This window comes from Sus scrofa, chromosome 5, assembly GCF_054392235.1.
Source record: "Sus scrofa isolate SSC_HxYL_T2T_F1_AM1 chromosome 5, Sscrofa_HxYL_maternal_Yorkshire_Landrace_v2.0, whole genome shotgun sequence".
Lineage (NCBI taxonomy): Eukaryota > Metazoa > Chordata > Mammalia > Artiodactyla > Suidae > Sus > Sus scrofa.
This window is the reverse complement of record NC_139387.1, coordinates 69,394,781-69,409,854: the sequence shown is the minus strand read 5'-3', so window position 1 is coordinate 69,409,854 and position 15,074 is coordinate 69,394,781. Positions and strand designations below refer to the sequence as shown.

Genomic DNA, 15,074 nt, shown 5'->3' with positions numbered 1-15,074 from the left:
TCTTGCCTATGCTGCTGCTGCTCTGACTTCCTGTCTCCCTTTTCCTCCAGGGTGGAGTTGATGACGAGGTCTCCTTGACTGCCTACATCACAGCCGCATTGCTGGAAATGGGAAAGACCAGAGATGTGAGTTTCTGGTGCAATTTGCCTATTCTTGTCCCTATGCAGCCTTTTAAACTCAAAAGAGGACAGGATGACCTCCTTATCACTTTCTATTTTAAAAGGGATGCCTTATAAATTCAGTTCTCCATCTTTGCTTTTTAGGACCCAATGGTGAGTCAGGGCCTGCAGTGTCTCAAGAATTCTGCTTCCTCCACTACCAGCCTCTACACACAGGCTCTGTTAGCTTATACTTTCTCCCTGGCTGGGGAAATGGACCTTAGAAACATGCTTCTTGAAAAGCTAGACCAACAGGCTATCATTTCAGGTATGTTGGCTATTTTAAAGTGTTTTTTTTTTTTAAATTATGAAAATATGCTGAAAATATGTGAAAAATTTTCCCAGTTTCCAGAATCTCACATACATTCAACTCTCAGATTCATTTCAGTAAAAGTTAAGTCATAAAATCACTGTGGAGAATTTCATGGGAAAGCCCTGGAAAGTCCTCTAAGGCATGTTATATTTTTAACATGAAGAGAAAGTAGATGGCAGAAGCTAGTCAGAAAACGCATTGGCATCGTAGAATCACCCTTTTGCGGGTATAACAATTCTTTGGTGTAAAATCACCGAGGTTGATTGGATAAGTCTCTGAGACTTAAAACTTAGAGATTTCTCAAGATCCTTTTCAAACTTTTGGATGTATTTAGAATAATATTTTATATTCTAACAGATCCTGTAAATAAGATATTAATGCGTTTTATTTACCTAGCTGTTTATTGAAAATTATACTTCCTGGAATTTCCATTGTGGCACAGTGGAAACAAATCCAACTAGTATCTATGAGGATTCGGGTTCGATCCATGGCTCTGCTCAGTGGGTTAAGGATCTGGTGTTGCCGTGAGCTATGGCATAGGTCGCAGACACAGCTTGGACCCCAAGTTGCTGTGGCTGTGGCATGGGCTGGCAGCTGTAGCTCCATTCAACCCCTAGACTGGGAACTTCCATGTCTCACAGGTGCAGCCCTAAACAGCAAATAAATAAATAAAATTATCCTTCCAGAGTTCCTTTTGAGGCTCAGTGGCTTAAGAACCCAAAGTAGTCTCTATGAGGATACAGGTTCAATGCCTGTCCTCAGTGGGTTAAGGATCTGGCATTGCCGAAAGCTGTGGTGTAGATCACTGAGGTAGCTCCAGTCCAGTGTTGCTGTGGCTGTGGGGTAGGCCTGCAGCTGCAACTCTGTTTCAACTCCTGCATGGGAACTTCCATCTTCTGCAGGTGTGGCCATAAAAAGGAAAAAAAGTATTATACTTCCAGGCAGAAATGTAATCGCGGCTTTCATTTATAGGAATGTCATTGCTGAGTTGCCCTCTCACGTGGGTTCTGGATAGTTCTGTTGCCTGTGTATAAGCAACTCTATCCCGGAATGGGAGTCTCCGACACTGGGTGGAGTTATACTTACTCCCTTGTATATTGATTTGATGTCACTGTCTCTTCTCCATTACTTTGCATGCAGGTTCACTTGTTTTCTTTTGTTCTTCTAATTAGATTGCTTCCTGCAGGCTATGTATTTATTATCTCTAAACCAATATTTAATTAGACTTCTGGTTTCCTCTCTTCTTGCTGTCCTTTGTCTTCAAGTTACCTGCTGCCTTGGCTGTCATAGAGTTTGGATTTGGTCCCCTATTCTATTTGCTTGCCCTCATTAGCATTTCTGCTATGGTTTCTCAGAGTTCTTATGCATGTCCTGCCATTTTTATTCTTTTTTTTTTTTCTTGTACTTTTGTTTTTATTTTATTTTACTGGTAAATATCACATTCTTTAAAACTTTAGTTTACTCTTTGTAGAACATATTCTTCTTAATATGTAAAATAGATGCTGAAAATTTAAAAAATTCTGTAAGCAAAAAAAAAAAAAAAGTCCCCAAACATAAGATTCTTATAAGAAGTTTCTACTTACCTATATCCATTAGCATTAGAATTTATAAATTAACAAGGGTGGTTTTGATGTCATTGCTAGCTTTACCCTGGGGAATTATGTGTGGGTATACACACACCCACACATATGCATATGTACACCTGTTGCATGTGCATTATGGCTAATAAATCAGAAGACTTGAGAAATATATTTTTTTTCTAACTCATGATTAGTTTTGGTTGGTACTTTCTCTGATTTACGGTATGGCTCAGTGCTCTTAAACATCTTCGCCAGATACTTTATCTATTAAAATCTGTTCATTCTTCCAGGTCTAATTTACATGTTACATCCTCAGTGAAACTGGTCAGAATATAGTTGCTATGAGGACAAAAAATATATTTTCTCAGTGTTCAATACGGGAAAGTCATTTCCTTCCAGGACCTTCCTAGTTATGCTTTTTTTCTCCATAGGAGAGTCCATTCACTGGAGCCAGAAACCTACCAGGTCATCAAATGCCAGCCCTTGGTCTGAGCCTGAGGCTGTAGAAGTGGAACTCACAGCATATGCATTGTTGGCCTGGCTTAGCAAAGCTGATCTGACTCAAAAGGAGATAGCCAAGGCCACGGGCATAGTGGCTTGGTTGACTAAGCAGCAAAATGCGTATGGAGGCTTCTCTTCCACCCAGGTAAATACCCTGCGCTCCTACTTTCACTTATCAGGTAGCATTAGAGCCTATGTGGATAGAGAAGAAAAACTGTAGCCCTTGCCCTCTGGTCCAGGGACTAATCATTCTATAGAAAGGGAGAGAAAGCATGTGAAAAATACATAGAGGGATCCATAAAATTGGGTCACATGAGCACATAAATGGCACTATATACATTTAAGTCTCTTTCTTTGTAGAGTAGGAAACATCATGAGATCCATGTTTTACATGTAAAGAGAACATGTATAAATAAATATGGCTAAATTTACACAGTCACAAATGAGAGAGCCAATTATGGGGTCTGTAAGCTTCATGAAAGCAAGATTTTTTGGGCATACCTCCTTCTATTTCAGGTCTTGGAAAGCTGGTATGATATAGTCTCTACTTTAAAAAGTTTCCCATCTAGAAGGAAAGCTAGGAAAACTTGTATATTTTACAAAGCAAAATCTGGTTATAGAACTAAGATACAAAAGGTACGAAATATTGGATTTTTGTACCTTCAAAAAATTGAAGAGGGAGAGAGAGCCCTCATGAGCTTGAGGGATAAGAAAAGTCTCCAGGAGTTCGTGTCGTGGCTCAGTGGTTAACAAATCCGACTAGGAACCATGAGTTTGCAGGTTCGATCCCTGGCCTCGCTCAGTGGGTTAAGGATCCGGTGTTGCCGTGAGCTGTGGTGTAGGTCAAAGACATGGCTTGGATCCTGCATTGCTATGGCTGTGGCTGTGGCGTAGGCCAGTGGCTACAGCTCTGATTCGACCCCTAGCCTGGGAACCTCCATATGCCATGGGAGCGGCCCTAGAAAAGACAAAAAAGAAAAAAGAAAAGAAAAGAAAAGAAAAGTCTCCAGAAGGGAATTGCATTAGAGGAAGCACTTAAAGGACATGTAAAATTTGGGTAGGCAGGAGTTCTTGTTGTCCCTCAGTGGAAACAAATCTGACTAGAAACCATGAGGTTGCAGGTTCAATCCCTGGCCCTGCTCGGTGGGTTAAGGATCTGGTGTTGCCGTGAGCTGTGGTGTAGGCCAAAGACGTGGCTTGGATTCTGAGTGGCTGTGGCTGCAGCTGTAGCATAGGCCAGGAGCTGTAGCTCTGATTAGACCCTTAGCCTGGGAACCTCCATATACCTCGGGTGCAGCCCTAAAAAGACAAAAAAAAAAAAAATTGCAGTAGGCAGCTATGGAAAGGAAGACAGCATGGTGTGAGTAGAGATACTCATTTGCAAGACTTTAGAATAGCTATTGGGAAAACAGGTTAATCTAGAACATTATGGGACTCAACTGGAAAGGCAGGGTAGCTTCATAGTATGAAGGGCCTTGCATATCAGACTCAGTTTCTGTATAATTCCGAAGAGCTCTTAATTTTTTAAACTTTGTTTCAGAAAGATTAACCTGTCACTTGGCGTATGGAGTGGTTTAGAGGAGGGAGACACTGGATTTGAGGAGATCAGGAGAGTATATCATTTATCTAGGTTAGGGGTAAGGAGAAATAGGATTAGTGGAGTGGAAGTGGAAGGGTGGAATTGTGTGACAAATTCAAATAACATCATAAAAATCATGTTAGAAGATCACAAAGAGAGTAGGCTTTAATTCATAAATATCTACTCTTTCCACATCACTGATAATACAGAAGTAAACAAGAAAACATAATTTTGGAGTTCCCGTCATGGCACAGTGGAAACGAATCCGACTAGGAACCATAAGGTTGTGGGTTCGATCCCTGGCCTTACTCAGTGGGTTAAGGATCCGGTGTTGCCGTGAGCTCTGGTGTAGGTTGCAGATTCGGTTCTGATCTGGCGTTGCTGTGGCTCTGGTGTCGGCCAGCAGATACAGCTCTGATTAGACCCCTAGCCTGGGAACCTCCATATGCCGTTGGGTGTGGCCCTAAAAAGACAAAAGAAAAAAAAAAGAAAAGAAAACATATTTTTTGTTCTCATAGTGACTATAGTCTGACTTGTTGAAATTAGGGACAGTTTCACTGAGGACATAACATGTAAATTAGACCTGGAAGAATGAACAGATTTTAATAGATAGAGTATCTGATGAAGATGTTTAAGAGCACCGACCTTGAAAATGGTAATGACTTAATTGGATTTTTAAAAAATTATATGGTACTATGCATCCTGATTTCAGGGAAATTCTTGGCCAAAGATCAGGAAAGACTTCCTTCTTCTTGCTGAGCCCTAAATAATTATAATATATAATTTTAGAAAGCAGTGGATGAAATGTTTAGAACTCTCAGTGACAGATATATGTCAGAGCTGCTTTTTAATAAAATCCTTGGCTATTACCGAGGTCACATATCACCCACTTTGGTTTTCAGACAATGGTAAGATCCCATTTCTTGAATTGTTTCCACATTCCCAGGCAATAAAGCTCTCCTTAGCTCCACTTCACAGAGAGCAGGCAAACATATATTTGTAGATGGTCAAGCTGCACAGATTAACTTGTTTGCAGCTTCCTCTAGGTTGGTGACCTATCTTCCTAACTTTATATGAGTGTGATGCCTAAATATGACTGTTATGGAGTCCTCTGGTGGCCTAGTGGATTAAGGATCCAGCATTGTCACTGCTGTGGCCTGGGTTTGATTCCTCGCCCAGGAACTTCTGTCTGCTGTGGGCATGGCCAAAAAAATAAAAATAAGAGAATAAAAATAAATACAACTATTCTTTTTCATTTGGGATAGGAGAAGTGGGGTTCCTTTATTCTGCTGTAGATAGTCTACAAAGTTTTGAGCCTGTAGATATTCTTATCACAGAGTGACATGTGACCATTTTGAATACCTCATTCTTTTTTTTTTCTTTCCCTTGGCTTTAGTTTATATAAATTTTGTTAATTTCTGAGGTACAGCAAAGTGATTCAGTTATACGTATACAGACATTCTTTTTTTTTTTTTTTTTGTCTTTTGTCTTTTGTCTTTTTAGGGCCGCACCTGCAGCACATGGAGGTTCCCAGGCTAGGGGTTGAATCGGAGCTGTAGCCACCAGCCTGCGCCAGAGCCACAGCAATGCCAGATCCGAGCCGCATCTTCCACCTGCACCATAGCTCACGGCAATGCCAGATCCTTAACCCACTGAGTGAGGCCAGGGATTGAACCCACAACCTCTTGGGGAACTCTCACATACATTCTTTTTCATATTCTTTTCCATTATGGTTTATCAGAGGATATTGACTATAGTTCCCTGTGCTATACAGTAGGACCTAGTTATTTGATGGTGATTTTCTAGACAGGAAGATATTATGGTTTCTATGTCAGCTTCCCCAACACTGATGAATGTGGTTCTTAGATACTGAGAGGAGGTAACATCCAAGCTAGCGAACAACAACCAGGTGTGTGGATTATAGGGTTGCTGGGGGTTAGTTCTGGTGGCTCACAAAATGGTAAGCATGTGCCCGATTGTTTTCCTCAGGATACTGTAGTTGCTCTGCAAGCTCTTGCCAAATACGCCACTACTGCCTACGAGCCATCTGAGGAGGTCACCCTGGCAGTAAAATCCACTCCGAATTTCCAGCGCACTTTCACTGTTCACGCCGCCAACCGGTTGGTGTTTCAGCAGGAGTCTCTGCCCAAGATCCCTGGAGTGTATACCGTGGAGGCCTCAGGCTTGGGCTGTGTCTATGTGCAGGTGAGCAGAGGTCCAGGAGGACTCATGTGCGTTGGAAAAGAGAGGCTGAGGGCACCTCTGCCTCCCTTAGAACCTTCTCTCCGTCTTAGATGTAAGGAAAGCCATTTGAACTGTACAATCTTTTAAATGCTTCCCAACTCTGATCTGATTATCTGCTTCCTCCTGCTAGATGGTGCTGAGATATAATATTCTCCCTCCTAAAAGTGTGGAGGCCTTTAGGCTTAGTGTGGAAATAGGGAAAGATCAATGCAAGCAGCAAACGTCACCTCGATCCTTGGCTCTGACGGTCCACACCAGGTGAGGACAGTGGAGGTGGGGCGGGGGTGCCTAGGTCATAGTAGCTGAGCTGGAGTGCTTGTGTTGTTTGTGTGTGTGTGTGTGTGTGTGTGTGTGTGTGTGTGTGTGTGTGTGTGTGTGTGAAGCAGACCCAGAGTGTGCTGGGGGGGGAGATAATGGCTCACACAGCTTTTTTTGCTCTCAGTTATGTGGGGAGCCGCAGCTCTTCCAATATGGCCATCGTGGAAGTAAATATGCTTTCGGGGTTCAGTCCCAAGGAAGGGACCAATCTGTTAGTAAGTTGTTTTTATCTTCTTCATTTAACCAGCTCTGAGGGGGGGGGCCAGCATTATCTTTTAAAAAGCTGTTTGGGGGAGTTCCCGTCATGGCTCAGTGGTTAACGAATCCCACTGGGAACCATGAGGTTGCGGGTTTGATCCCTGCCCTTGTTCAGTGGGTTAAAGATCCGGCGTTGCCGTGAGCTGTGGTGTAGGTCGCAGACGCGGCTCGGATCCCGAGTTGCTGTGGCTCTGGCGTAGGCCGGCGGCTACAGCTCCGATTCAACCCTAGCCTGGGAACCTCCATATGCTGCGGGAGCGGCCCAAGAAATAGCAAAAAAGACAAAAAATAAATAAATAAATAAATAAGAAATAAAAAAAAATAAAAAGCTGGTTGGGGAGTTCCCGCTTTGGCTCAGTGGTAACTAGTATCCATCAGGATGCGAGTTTGATCCCTGGCCTCGCTCAATGGGTTAAAGATCCTGCGTTGCTGTGACTCTGGTGTAGGTCAGCAGCTGCTGCTCCGAGTCAGCCCTTAGCCTGGGAACCTCCATCTGCCACATGTGGCCCTAGGAAAAAAAACAAGAAAACCTGGTTGGCCTCATGGTTTATATCTAGAACTCATGCTTATCTTATCTAAATGGGCTACAGAGATGCAGCAGACATATGACATGGAACCTCTTACAGTCTTGGTTCCTTTTTCTTACTTTTTCCAGAGTATGTATTGTTTCCTTGATCATGGCAGAGCTTTGGAAGTTTACCCTAGGGAATAGTGAAGTCTCAGGCTCTTAATCTCCTTTTTTTCCACCTTTCTTATTCAGCTTCTCCAGCAACCACTGGTGAGGAAGGTTGAATCTGGAAATGACATACTCAACATCTACCTGGAAGAGGTAGGTATCGGGGACTAAACAAAAGAGGTTGATTGCTTTGTGCTGTATCTTTGCGACTTCCCTTCTAATCTATATCTACTAGTGTCCCATACACGAAGATGAAGAAAGTGAGAGAATGAGTTCACAACCATGGGATGAATCTTACCAATGCTGGTGTGCCATAAAATACTCTTGTGCATCTCCAGGGCAGTACTGTCTAACAGATGCAAAATGGAGCCATCAATGTCATTTAAAAATTTCTAGGGAGTTCCTCCGTGGCGCGGTGGAAACGAATCCTACTGGGAACCATGAGGTTTCGGATTCGATCCCTGGCCTGGCTCCGTGGGTTAAGGATCTGGCGTTGCCATGAGCTGTGGTGTAGGTAACAGATGTGGCTCGAATCTGGTGTTGCTGTGGCTGTGGCATAGGCCAGCAGCTGTAGCTCTGATTAGACCCCTAGCCTGGGAACCTCCATATGCTGCAAGCGCAGCCCTAAAAAGCAAAATAAATAAATAAATAAATAAAAATAATAAAAATTTCTAGGAGTGGGCGTTCTCTGATGGCTCAGTGGGCTAAAGATCCAACTGCGTGCTCGGGTTGCTGCGGAGGTGCAGGTTTGGCCCGGCCCAGTGGTTTATACAATCTAATGTTGCCGTAGCTGCAGCATAGGCTGCAGCTGAGGCTCAGATTCAATCCCTGGCCTGGGATCTTCGGCATTCAGTGGGTGCAGCCAAGGAAAAAAAAAAGAAAAAGATAAAGCCAGGGAGTTCCCGTCGTGGCACAGTGGTTAACGAATCCGAGTAGGAACCATGAGGTTGCGGGTTCGGTCCCTGCCCTTGCTCAGTGGGTTAACGATCCGGCGTTGCCATGAGCTGTGGTGTAGGTTGCAGACGCGGCTCGGATCCCATGTTGCTATGGCTCTGGCATAGGCCGGTGCCTACAGCTCCAATTGGACCCCTGGCCTGGGAACCTCCCATATACTGCGGGAGCGGCCCAAGAAATGGCAAAAAGACAAAAAAAAAAAAAAAAAAAAAGATAAAGCCAATTGGATTACATGTGATTTTTTTTCTCCTGTGTATCTTTTCTCTTTTCCCTTAATCAGATTCACTAGAAGACAATCTTATTCACATTTAACAAAAGGAACTTTTGGTATTATTCCTTTTCTCTGTTGCTTTTCTGTAATTTGCTGGCTTGGTTTGGGTGCTCTGTTTCATTAATTTCTTCCTTTATTATTTCCTTTCTTCTTAATTTTGGGCTGAAGGGAGGAGGAAAGGATATTTTCTGTTATTCTTTTTCTAACTTCTTAAATTGAATGCTGAATTTGTTTACTTTTAGTCTTATTTTCTGATGAATTTGAAACATAAATGTCCCTCTAAGTATATTCTTTGTGTGTGTGTGTGCTTTTTAGGGCTGCACCCACAGCTAGGGGTCTAATCAGAGCTACAGCCTTAGCAACGCCAGGTCCAAGCGGCATCCTTAACCTTAGTTGGATTCGTTTCCACTGTGCCATGATGGGAACTCCCTTCTGAGGATATTCTAGCTTTGTCCTCAAATTGTGACAAGTGTTGTTTTTATTACCATTTTGTTCTTTTTTTTTTTTTTTTTTTTTGTCTTTTCTAGGGCCGCTCCCATGGCATGTGGAGGTTCCCAGGCTAGGGATCTAATTGGAGCTGTAGGCACTGGCCTACGCCAGAGCCACAGCAACGCCAGATCAGAGCTGCATCTGCAACCTACACCACAGCTCATGGCAAGGCTGGATCGTTAACCCACTGAGCAAGGGCAGGGACCGAACCCGCAACCTCATGGTTCCTAGTCGGATTCATTAACCACTGCACCATGACGGGAACTCCAATATATCTTTTTTCTTAAATTCATGGGATATTTGAAGCCATCCTTCTGTTACTAATTTTAAATTTTATTGCATTATGGTATGAGATCATGATAGTAAGCCTTGGAAATGCATTGAACTTTCTTTTCTGACCTACTATATGGTCTTTTTTGGGGGAAATGTTCATGTGTTCTCCAGAAGAATGTCCATTCCCTCTCTCTTGGGTATGGATTGGATCTAGGTCTAAAAGTCCAGGATCATTATTTCTGTTGTTCATGTCTGTTATTTCCGCTCATTTTTTCTGCTAAATCTATCAGTTTTTGAAAGAAGCTTGCCAAAATTTCTGATTACAGTTGTTGATTTGTCCTTTACCATTTATCTATGCAGTTCTGCAGTTCTGTTTTTTCTTGATATTTTTCAATTGCATAATTAAGGGCATGTATTCTATGAACATATCTTATTCAATTTCCCTTTTACTAGCATTATACTGTCCTTATTTTACACTAATTACATATGTGTGTGTATATATATGTGTATATATATATATATTTCTTTGCCTCAGATTTCTATACACATATACTTTTTTTTTTTTTTTGGCCTAGATTCTATTTGGTCAGATATTAAGGCTACAATCGCAGCTTTCTTTTGGTTTATGTTAGTCATTTACTTTAAATCTTTATGGTAACTAAATGATTGACAAGAACAATCATTCCAAAGATATTTTTAGGACCCCTATATACTCTTAAAGGACCTCAAGGAGCTTATGTTGAAATGGGTTAATCTATTGACATTTATCTTATTGGAAACTAAAACTGAGAAAAATATTAAAATACTCAAGTCATTTAGGAGTTCCCACTGTGGCTCAGTGGGTTAAGAACCCTACTAGTCTTCGTGAGGATGATGGTTCAATCCTTGGCCTCACTCACTGGGTTAGGGATCTGGTGTTGCCATGAGCTGTGGTGTAGGTTGGAGATGTGGCTTGGATCCTGAGTTGCTGTGGCTGTGGTATAGCCGGCAGCTGCAGCTCCGATTTGACCCCTCGCCTGGAAACTTCCATATGCCGTGAGTGCAGCCCTAAAAAAAAAAGATGAAACACAAGTCATTTAAAAACAATAATAAACTCACTGTATTTTATTATTTATTTATTTGTCTTTTTAGGGCCACACCCGCAGCATATGGAGGTTCCCAGGTTAGGGGTCTAATCGTAGGTACAGCTGCTGGCCTGCTCCACAGCCACAGCTGAGCAAGGCCAGGGATCAAACTCGCATCCTCATGGGTACTAGTTGGGTTCGTTAACCTGACTAGTATCCTTGGCTAGCCACAGATATTCGACCCCTAGTCTGGGAACTTCCATATGCCGCAGGTGCAGCCCTAAAAAAAAAAAAAAAAGACAGCAACAGTCTTTTAACCTCCACATTACATACAGTGTTATTCTGACTTTCGTTCCAATGTGGTGTTTTGTCTGTCTTCTCCACAGCTCAGTAAGGAGACTCAGACCTATACCTTCACCATCAGCCAAAGTGTGTTGGTCACCAACCTCAAACCAGCAATCATCAGAGTCTATGACTACTACCTTCCAGGTGAGGGCTGAGGTTTACCCGAATCTCCCAACATATTTCTGCCTTATTCTTCATGATCTCTCTCTTAATTTACGAATACTCCTTTTCAAGCCAAGTGCACATATTTATGTTACTTGATCGCCTAAAACATTTTAATTCAATGATAGGCTATTTTATTTTATTTCATTTTGCTTTTTAGGACCACACCCGTGGCATATGGAGGTTCCCAGTCTAGGGGCTGAATCAGAACTGCAGCTGATAGCCTACAGCACAGCCACAGCAACACAAAATCTGAGCTGTGTGTGCAACCTACACCACAGCTCACAGCAATGCTGGATCCTTAACCCACTGAGCAAGGCCAGGGATTAAACTTGCATCCTCATGGATGCTAGTCAGATTTGTTAACTGCTGAGCCACGACGGGAATTCCATCAATGATATGCCATTTTAAAAAGTCCTCTGGGAGTTCCCACTGTGGCTCAGTGGGTTAAGAACCTGACTAGTCTCCATGAAGATGGGAGTTCAATCCCCGACCTCAATCAGTGGGTTAAGGACCTGGCATTGCTGCAAACAGGTTGCAGATTCAGCTTGGATCCTGCATTGTTGAGGCTGTAGTGTAGGCCCCCAGCTATAGCTCTGATTTGACCCCTAGCCTGGGAACTTCCATATGCCACAGATGTGGCCCTAAAAAAAAAAAAAGAAAAGAAAAAAGTCTTTTGCACTAGACATATTTTACGTAATGTGGTTCATAGACCAAAAAACCAATATTTTCTAATGACTATTATTAATATTTTAAGAATAATATAGTATTCTTAAAAAATTAATAATTTATGATAAGCATGCACATATCAGTGATTAGAAATTTGTAGTAATTCTGAATATATAGCCTGTGGAAATCTTATGAAGAGTGTTATAGCAGTAGCTTTTATGTAGTATTTTCGCTCTGAATGTATGAGGCCTGCAGTATAATAATATGTCATTTCATTTTACAGATGAACAGGCAACAATTCAGTATTCTGATCCTTGTGAATGAGGTAAGCTCAGAAGAGGGATGGGTGGGCTTTTGGCATAAGATGGCATTATTCCGAAGTTAAGGAGACCTTCTGAGTTACTGGTATAGTCTTTGGAAGCTTACTTTTGTTTTTGCTTTTTCTTTTTAGGGCTGCACCCGTGGCATATGGAAGTTCCCCTGCTAGGGGTTGAATCAGAGCTGTAGCTGCTGGCCTACACTACAGCTCACAGCATTGCTGGATCCTTAACCCACTGAGTGAAGCAAGGGATCAAATCCATATCCTCATGGAGACTACATCAAGTCCTTAACTCACTGAGCCACAGTGGGAACTCCTTGGAAGCTTATTTTTGATAAAGTCAACTTTCCTTTTTTCCTGTGTGGTTTTTTTTTTTTTTTTTTTTTTGTCTTTTGTCTTTTGTCCTTTTAGGGCCGCACCTGCAGCATATGGAGGTTACCAGGCTAGGGGTCCAATCGGAGCTGTTTCTGCTGGGCTACACCACAGCCACGGCAGTGCCAGATCCAAGCCTCGTCTTCGACCTACACCACAGCTTATGGCAATGCCAGATCCTTAGTCCATTGAGCAAGGCCAGGGATCGAACCCGCAACCTCATGGTTCCTGGTCGGATTCGTTTCCGCTGCATCACTATGGGAACTCCATCCTTTTTTCCTTTTTTAAATTTTTTTTTTTTTCTTTTTGGCTGTGTTGATGGAAATTCCCAGGCCAGGTATCAAACCCAAGCCACAGCAGCAACCTGAGCCACTGCAGTGACAACACCAAGGAACCTGGTAGGCCACCAAGGAACTCCCTGTCCTAAACTCTTAATGGAGAATAATAATCTCCATAGTTCACATCAGAAGTTAATACATCAGAAGCATTTGTATGAGGGATTCCAGGTGATTTTTTAAAATAGTACTTTTTTTTTCCTGGCTGAAAATGTTCATAATCATTACATGATATATCTTTTTATATAAAAATATTAAGACAAAGTAATAATTACCTGATTCTAGAGTTCCCATGGTGGCTCCGTGGGTTAAGGATATGACATTATCTCTGTGAGGATGAGGGTTTGATACCTGGCCTCATTCAGTGGGTTAAGGATTTGCCATTGCTGCAAGCTGAGGCTTAGATCCTGTACTGCTGTGGCCGTGGTTTAGGCCAGCAGCTACAGCTCTTATTTGACCCTTGGCCCGGAAACTTCCATATGCTGAGGTATGGCCATAAAAAAAAAAGGAAAATTACCTGATTCTACTTCCCTGAGGTAATGCTTTTAATAAGAATCCCATTCTGTGTTTTGATAGGAAAAATCTCCTCTATCATTGTGAAGGCTTTTTTTTTTTTTTGCTTTTTAGGCCGCCCCCAAAGCATATGGAGGTTCCCAGGCTAGGCATCTAATCAGAGCTACAGCTGCCGGCCTACGCCACAGCCACAGCAACGCAGGATCCGAGCTGCATCTGTGACCTACACCACAGCTCACGGCAACACCGGATCCTTCACCCACTGAGCGAGGCCAGGGATCGAACCCACCACCTCATGGTTCTTAGTCGGATTCGTTTCCACTGCACCGCGATGGGAACTCTGTGAAGACTTTCTGAGTATCATGATGTCTTCTGTCTTTGTTTTTTTCCCTCAGGATAGAAGACGGAAAGAGACTAAATTAATCCTCCACGACATTACTGGACAACATTCTTCTGCCTCTTTAAGCAGAACTCATTCAGTCAAACAATGTGACCTCTCTTGCTGAAAAACAAAATACAACCAATTAAATTTGAAGGTCAAGTTGGCTCTATTAGATGATTCGTGCATTGGGGACCATCCCGTCCAGCGACTAGGAGGGCACTCCAAGGGGTGGTACAAAACAGAAGATTTCTATAGGAAGAAGGGTAGAGCAGGGAGCTATTAGCTAGAAAAGAAAGAATTATTTTTAGGCCAGGTTTTTGGAGGGGATTGTGGGGGAGGGAATGGCAAGGGTTGTATCCCCTAGGGTGCCTCTTCCACCTTGCGGGAGGGAGATGACCTCACAGGTGCTGATCAGAAAATTCCAGCCTCCTGGATTAAGATTGCATTTCTAGGGGAATGTCGAAACTGCGATTAGGTCAGGCATCCAGTCTAGGTTTGGAACCATGGGCTTTAGCACAAGTGACACCATTTGGGGTCTGTGGTTTTTCTCTTTTAACACTGATTGACTCCTGAGTGGGTAACAGATGAGCAGGCCTGAACTTCAGTTAATTTTTACTGCTTCACAGATGCATAGGTGCCCGACTAAAGGGCCAGGGCAGAGGGGATAGGAATAATTACACAATGGAGGAATTATATGGGAAAGCTCCTTGGGGTTGGAGCATGGGTTTAGTCCTTCTGTGTAGTCATTTAGGGACTCTCCAGAGAGAAGATGGTGGCAGAAAGTAAGGTGGTCCAGGGACAATAAAGATATCTTCCTGGAGGGAGTTCTAGGAATGAATCTGATTAGTATTCATGAGGATGCAAGTTCAATCCCTGGCCTCGCTCAGTGGGTTAAGGACCTGGCATTGCCTTAAGCTGCAGTGTGGGTCACAGACGAGGCTTAGATCTGGCATTGCTGTGGCTGTGGCCTGGGCCGGTAGATGCAGTTCTGATTGGATCCCTGCCTGGTAAGGTCCACATACTGCAGGTGGGGCTCTAAAAACAAAAAAGTCTTCCGAGTTCCCGTCGTGGCTCAGTGGTAACGAATCTGACTAGATCCATGAGGATGCAGGTTCAATCCCTGGCCTTGCTCAGTGGGTTAAGGATCAGGCGTTGCCATGAGCTGTGTGTAGGTTGCAGATGAGGGTCAGACCTGGCATTGCTGTGACTGTGGCGTAGGCCAGTGGCTATAGCTCCGATTTGACCCCTGCCCTGGGAACCTCCATATTCCGCAGGTGGGAGCCTAAAAAGACACACACA

The 15,074-nt window shown here is 43.0% G+C and overlaps 1 protein-coding gene across 6 annotated transcripts in view; it reads left to right on the top strand.

Moving 5' to 3' along the window:
- Positions 1-13,934, top strand: part of A2ML1 (alpha-2-macroglobulin like 1) — an 80,439-nt gene extending 66,505 nt beyond the window's left edge. For all 6 annotated transcript variants that reach the window (XM_084956788.1, XM_084956789.1, XM_084956790.1 and 3 more), the window contains 10 exons: positions 51-125; positions 264-426; positions 2,483-2,697; positions 6,121-6,336; positions 6,506-6,633; positions 6,818-6,908; positions 7,712-7,780; positions 11,065-11,167; positions 12,138-12,179; positions 13,789-13,934. In XM_084956788.1, the coding sequence (XP_084812914.1) occupies positions 51-125; positions 264-426; positions 2,483-2,697; positions 6,121-6,336; positions 6,506-6,633; positions 6,818-6,908; positions 7,712-7,780; positions 11,065-11,167; positions 12,138-12,178 (1,101 nt within the window). In that variant the 3' untranslated portion in view covers position 12,179; positions 13,789-13,934. The remainder of the gene's footprint in view (positions 1-50; positions 126-263; positions 427-2,482; positions 2,698-6,120; positions 6,337-6,505; positions 6,634-6,817; positions 6,909-7,711; positions 7,781-11,064; positions 11,168-12,137; positions 12,180-13,788) is intronic.
- The last annotated feature ends 1,140 nt before the right edge of the window (positions 13,935-15,074 follow it).